Below are 10,784 nucleotides of genomic sequence, written 5' to 3'. Positions count from 1 at the left end.
CATTATTGTGTTTGTTGTCCTGTTTTTGCTTGTGTATGCAAGGTATCGCTCAATGCCTTCATTAAAGGGATGATTCATTTTTACATGGATCTTCTCTTTTTTATACCATGTCAGAAAAAAAATATTTAAACTGGATGAATAATAATTTTATTATATAGCAAACTAAAATGGTGTTCTTATTTAAACCCACTCTGTGCATATCTCAGCCATTGTGTCATTACTTTGTTTGACAGGATTTTCTAAATGTACAAATATTAATAGGAAAGTTTTCTATTATTGCATGAGTTGGGCAACAAAATGTGGTACTATGTATGTTCAGTGTCCAGGTTAAGGTGATTCCTCAGAAAAAAAAGTTGTTGAACGATTTTCTTGAAACTTTCCTGAATGTTCCCCACTAATCCCTGTTTTGAGAACTACAATAAAAAAGATATGTCACCGAGCTTTCTTAAGAGATATAATAGGTCAATCTCTTACCCCAACGATGCCTGTACTGATACTAATCACGCGTGTTATTTCATCGGCTCAGGGTACATTTTGCAGTAGCTAAACGATCGGGTTTTAAAAATAATATTTGAAAAAACACCTGATGGGTAGAAAGTCTAGAGCATATGGAACACTGCCTTATATAGTTTATGGAAAAATCACTCAACTTAAAACGACGTCCACTCAAAACGTTTCTCGAGTCGTTGTTTTCAAGATCATAATTTACATCCCTGGGTAAGGGCTTTGTGTACGATTTTAGCCATATCGTTTTTGCCTTCCGATAAATTTAAATTTTCTTTTTTGTTCTTAGGGGGGTATGAAATAAAAAATATAGGCCACCGTGCTCGTTTAAGAGTACAAGCGCAGTACAGGATGCGCAGTGCAATACTGAGAAATCACCTTAAGTAGAGTTTCGAAGCTAAAGATCGATGTAGTTATCCTGAAATGAAATACTTAAGCTGTAGTTAATTGCTTTGACACAACAGGTTGATGCAAGGTGCGTGAGTAACGCATGTCTAAAGTTTTGCACGCAAGGTGAATGTGACAAAATATCAAGATTTCCAATTTCATGTCTGAACTATACATCCATAATTAGGCGTCAAAGGCTTAATGGGACATAGTTTTTCATTGAGTGATTAACCCATTGACTCCTGGGTTCCCCATTGACGAGTAAAATCGTCTGGCGTTAGACAGAGTAAGGCCGGTTTAGGCGTCAAAAGCTTAAGTCAAGTTTCTTATATTCATATCAAATTGTCATATATTTATGTCAAACGATATATTTATACATCAAGTTTTTTGTATTTATATCAAGTTCCCAGATATTCATGTCAAAACAATTTTCCTTTGCCAATGCAACTATGTACGGCGACCTGGAAGAGACATGATACTTTTTTTTTAACTCGTAACTTCTTTTTTCAACTCGCGACTTTTTTTTTTTCAAGGCGAGACTTTTTTTCTTTCAACGGCACTGGAATTTGCATAAAATTCGCCCGTCCACAAACACGGAATCGCCACCAGGTCGTCCAGATGTCCTATTCTTTCTCCCTCAATTACAAAACACCTTGGATTGCAAAACGGATACGTCAAGAGAGGACATTGAAATAGCCAAAGAAATGTGTTGTTCAACCCACTCGGAAACAAGAATTTGAAGAGCCTACAGAATCAGGAGGACGAAAGACTGAGTTATCCTTCGACTGCAGATGAAGCCCTTGTGGTCTATAGGAAGCTGGTGACTTGTTTTGTAAAATGCCAAAATGCTAAAATGGCGACCATTTTGGAATAAGTTGAATAATACAGAGGACTGGGATTAGTCTGGGAATCAGTATTTTGGTACCTACTTCGTGTAGGCACTCATATAGTTGCTCCTAGTAGCAGAATGCTGTGATGTTGCTTACCTTGGACGTGGCAATCTTTATGAATATTTATCTTAATACGAAAATGATCTTTGTTTAAAGCCAATGTAAAGAATTTTCATACATGCAACGTGTCGTAAATAGACTTCTTGATCGCTTGAGATAACTGGTTGCAGCGCTTGTGGCATTCTACTGGATATTTTTTGGTGATACCAGCAGAACTCCAGCATGTTGAACCTCATCCCCGCAGACCAAATGGCTGTATTTCTACTTTCTCTGACACTGTGCGGACTTTTGGTTGAAACAGAAGAAGCAGTAGGAAACAAAGAGAGTATTAAAGCAGCGAATCTTGCCAAGGAAAATGGAGAAGACGATGCAGCTATGACTGCAGACAACTGGGTGAAAAACCTGATGTGGAACCTACTTGGATATGCAACAATCATCGTTCCAGGAGCTTTCTTCATTCGTATGCTCAAGAATTCAAACTTTAATGAAAGAAGCGGTAAATAGTGATTAATGTTTGTTTATCGTCCCGTAAAGGGTTGACAAAGAGTTATGTTCCCATCTCAAGTTCGGGAAATGACCTACTAGCTTGTCGCTAAAACTTGACGCTAATGGTCTACGCTTTATTAAGGAGGTCCCATGATTTATGAGTCAAATGGTCAATGAGTCAATGATACTCACAGTCAATATAGCACTAATTTATTGATTAAGCCTAAGCCCTCGTTTCAGTGATTAGGCCTAAGCACTCTCGGAAATTTTAGCTTTCATTTTATGGGTTAGGGTAACTGCACTAACTCACTGACTCATTGATTCATTGACACATAAATACTTGATATTCTTTATGAAGGGGACATTGGGGGTTGCCCAACCCCGCATTTCCGTGAAAAAAATTGGCAAATACCAAAATACTGCATTCATAAACAGGTAAATAACAAAACCAAAATTAATATGTTTTATACTTTCTTCTGCGTGTCGCTCTGCACACACGGATTACCTTTGGCAGTACAGCAAACATACATACATACATACATACATACATACATACATACATTAAGTTTGTTTTCTCTCAAATTTTAGAGTAGCTTACAGGAGCTAATATTTTCGAGGACTAATAAGTAGAAAAAAACGATATACATGAAACACTAAAAGCATAATATTTGCAGATACATTTATAATTATGTATAAACAAAAAGTGACTACACAAAGATACAGCACTGGATTTTCCTCCTAAAGTCTGTGGGTGTGCAGGTACAAATAGAATCAGGCAGTGTATTCCACAGCTTTGCTGAGAAAATTATAAGGAATCGAATTAAGGCCATGGGTAGTTGTTCTAGGTTTACTAACTGTCAGAATATAATTTCTGTGAAGATCATGAGAGGAAGTCCAGAGTGCAAACATATTTTTCATACAAGCCGGAAAAAGAGGGGGAAATGCAAACATACTTTTATATCACAACGTAAGAAAATTCTGCATGCGCTTATTTCATAAGGAAGAAGAGTCGACTCTAGTAAGAAGACTGTCATATAGGAAAAAATAGTGCTTCCATGTTATCCGTACTGCGTGCCCTTCAAAAATGCCAGAAAGTAAAGCAGTAGTAAAAATGTGGTAGAATATTGTAGGTGTCTCTGGGTATGTTTTCAAAAGCGCAACAAAACATTGAATTGATTATTGATGTTTTTGCACACATTAGATATACACTGACTGTATGACTAGTATAATCGAGCTTATTATCTATATCCATTCCAAAAATCAGTTAAGTATCGTCTACTGGGAACAAAAAAGTATAATCCGTACTGCTTAACTAACATCCCATTGTGATGCTACCACTGATTGGCCACTCTGACATCATGAGATACGCATGCATGTAACGTCCCTAGATCGACATGGGAGTAGTACACCTGATGACCATCAGCATAAGCATTCAGCTTGGCCCTCTTCACATGGACGAAAACATCATTAACCCATTGACTCCCGGGGGGTTCCCCATTGACAAGTAAAATCATCTGGCATTAGACAGAGTAAAATACTAAGTCTGGCTGGTTCAGGCCAGTTTGGGTGTCAAAAGGAAATAAAAACGTTTCCTTAAGTTAATGAGCCAATTGCATAACTCCATTTTAGTCACCCATACTAGTTTGAAACCCAATGAAACACTACTTGTAGATTCACTAAATGAATTTCAAACACATGTTTTAAAATCAATTAACAGCAGCAAGTGCTTGCTCACAGCTCTCACGTGCTTCTGACCAACTATGAGGTGTACAAAAAATGTTTGCCTTGAAAAAAGTGATTGAAATTATAATTTCTTTTGTTGGAGAAGTAATTTCAAAAACTCGTGCATTGTGCTTCATTGGATTTCCAAATGCACGAAAGCATTTAAACCACTCAGCTGAAGCATGTGCACTAATTTTTGAAATATTCTGAATAACATTGGACCTAACACACTCACCTGTGGCACCTCACATGTGACACTATCCCAGGAGGAAGTGTGACTGACCTTAACTCTCTGAGATCTACAAGAGAGAGAGTTTCTAAGAAGAGCACAACTAGCGCCATCCATGCAATAGGCCCTGAGCTCTAGAAAGAAGGAGTGGATACTGAATAACGTCAAACGCTTTGGAGAGATCCATGAGACTATCGCAATGAGTCCACCCCGTCACGCATCATCCTCCAGCAAACGACTGTTAAAATTAATCGTGCTTGCAAAGCATGATCTCGCATCAAGGAGGAAGGTTGTAGAGTTTCCAATTTCAACCCTGGAGCAACCAAAAGTCTGATAATTCTTTGACATAATTTCTGCACCAAATACCGTGAACCAAAACATAACAGAACCGCTTTCCATAGGGACTACAATTCTCGAAAGACCACACTAAAAATTAACCGATACTGCATTTCTGCAGACCCCTTTGTCCCCCTCCCTTATTATTAAAGTAAATATAGTGGTATAAAACTGGAGAATAAATACCCTGCCAATTTGAAGAAAACCCCTGAAGGACCTAGAGATACATGGCAAGCACTCATTTTGTATCACTGTTTAGTATATTGGTCAATACTAAACAGTGATAGTGTTGAACGCACATGCTAATTGGCTACTCAAATGCTGGATATCCTTTGCTATTCACCTCAGAGCAATTTGCGTGGAATTTGTGCCCAAAAATGTTGTTATCTTTGCAGGAATAAAGGAGTTAAAATCATCTTTTTGTGCTATTTACTGTTTTTGTAACATACTAAAACAACTATTTACCTCGGTGCAGGTGACTAGTGGTAGATATTTACCTCGTTGCTTTGTAGCTTGGTAAATAATTATACATCACTAGCCACATTCACTTGGGTGATTTAATAGTTGCCAAATATATGAAGTGTTTTCCTAAGTGGATATGCAGGTATGCTGCAGTGGAAAAGAATGCACCTCCCTGAGAAAAAGTAGGAAATGTATTTCTACGGGTAGATATGATTATCCACAATGATTGCGTATCTGCATATTTTACCTTTAGGGGATATAACTGTGAAGTGGCAGGGTATTTTGTACTTTTAGCCTTGCCAGTTTCAAAGATAAGGCTTTTTTAACTGGAATTTAATGTGACTGTTTCTACTTCTTGTGTTAACTCACATCTTTTTCGACAGGAACTGGGTGTTTATTTCGCTCCATTCAGCTGTGTGTGTTTGGTACACCACGAGATTCTCCAGACATTGAAGAAGGTATTGTCAAACCAATGCCAAAGGATGATGTCCCTTCTCCATCTAGCTTCTCCCAGACTACAGTAAAGCTCCTGTTTTGTGCAGGTGGTCTGCAACTTTCTTACCTCACATGGGGAGTCTTGCAAGAACGAATTATGACAAAAAAGTATGAAGAACTCCAAACTGATGGATCTGTCAAAGAGGTCAACTTTGCCAACTCTCAGTTTTTAGTGTTTGTAAATCGTGTTCTCGCACTTATAGTGGCCTCATTTATGGTTGCAGTCACTCGTCAGCCTCGGCACACTGCACCCCTGTATAAATATTTTTACTCGTCTTTTTCCAATATAATGAGTAGTTGGTGTCAATATGAGGCACTCAAGTTTGTTAGCTTCCCAACTCAAGTTCTATGTAAAGCATCAAAGATCATCCCTGTCATGCTTATGGGGAAAATTGTCTCTAAAAAGACATATCCCTATTTTGAGTATGTTGTTGCTGTGCTTCTCTCTGCTGGTGTCAGCCTGTTTCTTCTGGCAGCAGATCCAACAGGAAGGCCCACCTCAGTTGCCACATCTTTTGCTGGAGCTATTATTCTCATAGGATACATGGCTTTTGATAGCTTTACTTCTAATTGGCAGTCAGAGCTGTTTACAACATACAAGATGTCCACCATCCAAATGATGTTTGGAACAAATTTGTTTTCTTGTCTACTTACTATTTGGTCAATGATTGAAGGTGGGAATTTCTTGTCAGCGGTTGCATTTATGATGAGTCACCCAGCATTCTGTGTCCATGCTTTTATCCTTTCCTTAGCGTCAGCTACTGGTCAGCTCTTTATTTTTTACACCATTCAATCATTTGGACCAGTTGTCTTCACAATCATCATGACGATTCGAATGATGCTGAGTATCATGCTTTCTTGCATCATTTATCATCATCCATTGTCTGCCCAGGCAATTCTTGGTGTCATTATTGTGTTTGTTGCCCTGTTTTTGCGTGTGTATGCAAGGTATCGCTCAATGCCTTCATCAAAGGGATGATTAATTTTTACATGGGTCTTCTCTTTTTTATCCCATGTCAGAAAAAAATATTTAAACTGGATGAATAATAATTTTATTATACAGCAAACTAAAATGGTGTTCTTATTTCAAACCCACTCTGTGGATATCTCAGCCCTTGTGTCATTACTTTGTTTGACAGGATTTTCTAAATGTACAAATATTAATATGAATGTTTTCTATAATAATTGCATGAGTTAAGCAGCAAAATGTGGTAGTATGTATGTTTAGACATTCCAGGTTAAGCAAAGTTTCAAAGCTACAGATCGACATAGTTTTCCTTAAAAAAATCCTCAAGTACCAGTTGGCTTTATAGTTAATAATATTACTTTGAGACAACAGGTTGATGCAAGGTGCCACTTGACGGCCAAAAGTTTTGCGATTTTCTGTGACTTTTCACGCAAGAGATTTTAGGGTTAGGGTTTTGAATACCATGTAATTAACATGTATAGTGCCTCAGTGAGAAATGTGCAATAGGCGCAGTAAAATAAAACATGACATTGTACATGTGTGAAAACGAGTTTTCACTTGTACATGCATGTCTATGCCTTGTAAATTATCCCAGCACTAATGGGAGACTGTAAAATGGTCAATACATCGTTCTCAGCAAAATTATCTGAGTGCATGGGCCTCAAGAGGAGAGGGAAAATTGTACTGTCATTTTAAATATGTGCATGTATCTACCCATGTCAGATTTTTGAAAAAGAATCATTTAAATTTAAATTAGTAGTTTAGGTCGCTCTGTGGCTGTTGTCAAATTGGAAGGTTATCTTCTCTGTTGGTGCCAAGTTAAGGGTTATTTTAATTGGTGCAGGGAAAAAAGGCAATGATGTTTGAATGATTATAATGGAAAAAAATTCAATATTGTAAACCTCAAATGTGAAATATGAGGTTTTTTGTTGCCAGTTAACAGTCAAAATAAAATGCAAATTAGTAGCAGTGGTCTTACCGACTTTTTAAATAAAGTTTATTTACTCAGCACCAAATGCTTTGTCACCCCAGAGAGGTCATGGGAATGAGTTTGAAAGACGGTAATAGATCAACAGCTCTAAAAAACTGAGACCTTAAGAGGCAGGCCCAGAAGGTTTCACTCATTAGGAGATTAATTAAAATACTTTTTATCTCTTAATGAGTGAAACCCTTTCGACTTGCCTCTCAGTTTTTGAGAGCTGTTGATCTATTAGTATCTTTTAACCTCATACCCAGGATCTCTCCCTTGGCTTCTGGGCTTCTCCTGTCCCACCCACACCTCAGCCTAGAAGCCATAGGAGAGGTCCTGGGAATGACTTTGAGTATATTTTCATGCAAGGTTTTGGGTTACAGTGCATTTTTATTTAGCTAAAACAAGCTACAGTAGTGCCTTGCATGTTTCATGCACTGAGTCACTCAGTGATCTGAATGCTAACACATAGTGCTATTTTACAATCAAAGTGTTTCCATAGGGTTCTGGTGGTTGGAGTAACAGTTGTATAGCAAACAAGAGGTTTTCCAATTTGGAAATTCACTAGCATCGTGGGTCGTTTTGGTGGTTTTAAATGAACAAATTTGGTGTTGTATAAAGAATGGGTATCACATTTGAAAATTGATTACCAAGTCACAGTTTTCGATATTGATATAATTTTTAATTGAAGACAAAACTTGGAGTACTACTCCACGGAGCACCCCTAAAAATAGTTTAGAAGTTAAAAAATCATTTTTCAAAGTTGAATGTCCTTTAACTGTGCATACGCTTTAATGATTTCAAGCTTTCATGGCTCAGTGGTGAAGATCTCATAGCGGCTGGCCACCATTTGAAGAAAGATAATCCACTGGCCACTACCCAGAATAGTAAACATGCTTAGTTAAACATCGGACATGGAAGAAGAGAGGTAGGTTTTACAATGATTGAAATTTTTCCTTCATGAATCGGACAACCTTTGCTTGGAATTTCAACTTTGAAAAACTTTTTTTTTTCCTTCTAAACTATTTTAAAAGGGTACTTCATTTGGGTACTCCATGTTTTGTCTTCAACCTATCACCAAGCCTAGCCTCCATCCCTCTGCAAAAATACTGCCAAAAAGCAATAACTAACATGAATTTAGCATCAGCATCTACTGTACAGAGCAGGGAAATACAGAGAACAAATAATATATCAGGCAATATTATTGCGACTAATCTAAGGTATTAGCAGTCTCTTTGTAGGCAATAAGACCGGTTGTACCCTAGTAGTGGCACAGACATGACCAAATGATAAAAGACTGTCCTCTTTACTCCACAGCTTATCAGCTACATGTAATTGTAACGTGGTTTTGTTTCGCCTTTATAAGCTTCTGAACGCGATCCAGTATTATCTCATTACTGCATCTACAGCACTCGGAGTCATAAGGTGGCTCCAGAAACAAAACCCCCATCACTGATAACACCGCCTCATTGTCAGGACACTGACTCACGGGAACTCGGTTTAGAGTCAGCCACTCAATCATTTCTTCTCTCAGCTTCGACAGTTCATCTTTCGAATACTCATTAGTTTTGCGGGATTCAATAAGCTCATTTATTTCACGTCGAAGACCTTCCTTTGGGTAAATATCTTCCTCCTCCAAGATAACATGTGAGATGGCATGTCCCATTACAAAAGCAAGCTTCCTTGAATTACCGCCAGAAGAGCTTTCGTTCTCCTCTTCCAAAACAACTGCGCGAGTTACTGGATCGATAGCGTGTACCCATCCCACTTTCTTGCAACTGTTAGCAAAGTAAATAATGATTCTTTTGTCCGTATATTCCCGTAACGTTTGGATGGGAAGTGTACCCCACTTTGCGGTCTTTTTGTCCGCCATTTGTATCTCACTCAATAAGTAGGTTATGTATGATGACACACAAAATTGTTTTTGGTTTACCCACGGGAAGCCTGGGAAAGGGACGGTTATCACAAAATAAGGTGAGACACTTAAAATGTTGTGTATACAAGGTGCCAAATGATCTCCTGTTTTTTGCAAAAAAATTGTGAAAAGGTAGTGTCACCAGAACAATTTACGAAAGCTAACCATTTCGATGTTATCCATATCATATCCCATATTTAATCGCAACCACTCACATCAACCGTTCGGGCGAGAGAGTAGCCCGCGAGCAGGCTCGCTTTTCGAGGTAGGAGAGAAGTCCTCTTTCTCTCCCTCGCACCGCGAAGAGAGCGCGTGCTGCTCGCAGGCCAGGGAGAGAGCGGGGTGTGAGCGGGTACACTAGGTTTGAGAGACCAAAATTTTGTTGACGCCTGAGGAATGAACCATTGCACGGACATCTTGAACGACTTTCGTCAGATGTCTGGTGTACTTAAAACGAATTTACAATTCAAAGACCCAAAGTTTCGACACCCCTGTCTATAACAGCCTTAACTGAGGGCACTAGACAGCAGTGTCGAATTGTAAATTTTTAAGCTACATTTAAATTTCTTCAAACCAGAGTAGGATCAAGTTCAATCTACGTCTGATTGTCAACCTTGTAAAAATGTGAACCTTGACTTTCAATTCGGTTCCTTCTTCCTGTGTATCCTTCAGACCTCATGGCACGGGAAGGAAGGGAAAGGAAAGGAACTTTTAAAATTTAAGTGTCTAGTCGTTCTAGCGCTGGAGCAATAATTAAGGACACTGTAAACTGAAATACTATAACACAAATCAAGTAAAATGTTTGTTTTTGAGGAGAGGGGACATCGGAGTACCCGGAGAAAACCTCTCTGTGCAGAGTAGAGAACCAGCAAAGTCAACCCACATATGAAGCCGAATCTGGGAATTGAACCCGAGCCACATTGGTGGGAGGAGAGTGCTCTCACCACTGCGACATCCCTGCACCCCAAAGGGGCAGATAGTTGGTAAGACTGTATGGGTCAAAAAACAACTTTAGTTTAAATCAAGGAGGCAAGAAAAAAAGGGGTTTTAACACCCTGAATATCAGGCCTTTCTCTTCCTTTCCCTTTGAAGAGACCTATAGGGCGAACAACTACCAAATCAGCGAGAGGTTAAGGAGCGCGCTCCTTTTGAATCGGATAACAAGTCATTTCGGTGGATCAAGCTAGTAAAGGTACAGAACTGAGGTCTCTTTTGGTGGTCCGATTAAATTAAATTGCTAATATAGAGTTGGAAGAACTGCAAGTAAGAACCAAATGAAACTATTTATTCTTGAATTGACACTTCCTTAGGAGGTAGTCCAAACAAGAAATGTGTAACAATTCGATTTATTACGTCAACTG

General features: G+C 38.6%; 3 protein-coding genes across 3 annotated transcripts in view; 2 read left to right on the top strand and 1 right to left on the bottom strand.

Moving 5' to 3' along the window:
* The window catches only part of LOC137980544 (adenosine 3'-phospho 5'-phosphosulfate transporter 1-like), an 8,002-nt gene extending 7,784 nt beyond the window's left edge, over positions 1-218 (top strand). Inside the window, 1 exon segment of the mRNA XM_068828005.1 lies at positions 1-218. This exon segment is cut by the window's left edge and continues 863 nt beyond it. Coding sequence (XP_068684106.1) covers positions 1-73 — 73 coding nt within the window. The 3' untranslated portion in view covers positions 74-218.
* A 1,621-nt stretch (positions 219-1,839) lies between these two features.
* LOC137980543 (adenosine 3'-phospho 5'-phosphosulfate transporter 1-like) lies at positions 1,840-7,548 on the top strand. The gene is made up of 2 exons (XM_068828004.1): positions 1,840-2,337; positions 5,460-7,548. Exons 1-2 carry the CDS (start codon positions 2,064-2,066, stop codon positions 6,548-6,550), a joined length of 1,365 nt encoding a protein of 454 aa, XP_068684105.1. The 5' UTR covers positions 1,840-2,063; the 3' UTR covers positions 6,551-7,548.
* Positions 7,549-8,692: 1,144 nt separating this feature from the next.
* On the bottom strand, positions 8,693-9,410 carry LOC137980546 (gem-associated protein 6-like). The gene has a single exon (XM_068828007.1). The coding sequence runs from the start codon at positions 9,379-9,381 to the stop codon at positions 8,830-8,832; it is 552 nt and encodes a 183-aa protein (XP_068684108.1). The 5' UTR covers positions 9,382-9,410; the 3' UTR covers positions 8,693-8,829.
* Positions 9,411-10,784: the final 1,374 nt, after the last annotated feature.

Source organism: Montipora foliosa, chromosome 12, assembly GCF_036669935.1.
Source record: "Montipora foliosa isolate CH-2021 chromosome 12, ASM3666993v2, whole genome shotgun sequence".
Taxonomy (NCBI): Eukaryota; Metazoa; Cnidaria; class Anthozoa; order Scleractinia; family Acroporidae; genus Montipora; species Montipora foliosa.
This window is presented reverse-complemented; position numbering and strand designations above follow the sequence as displayed.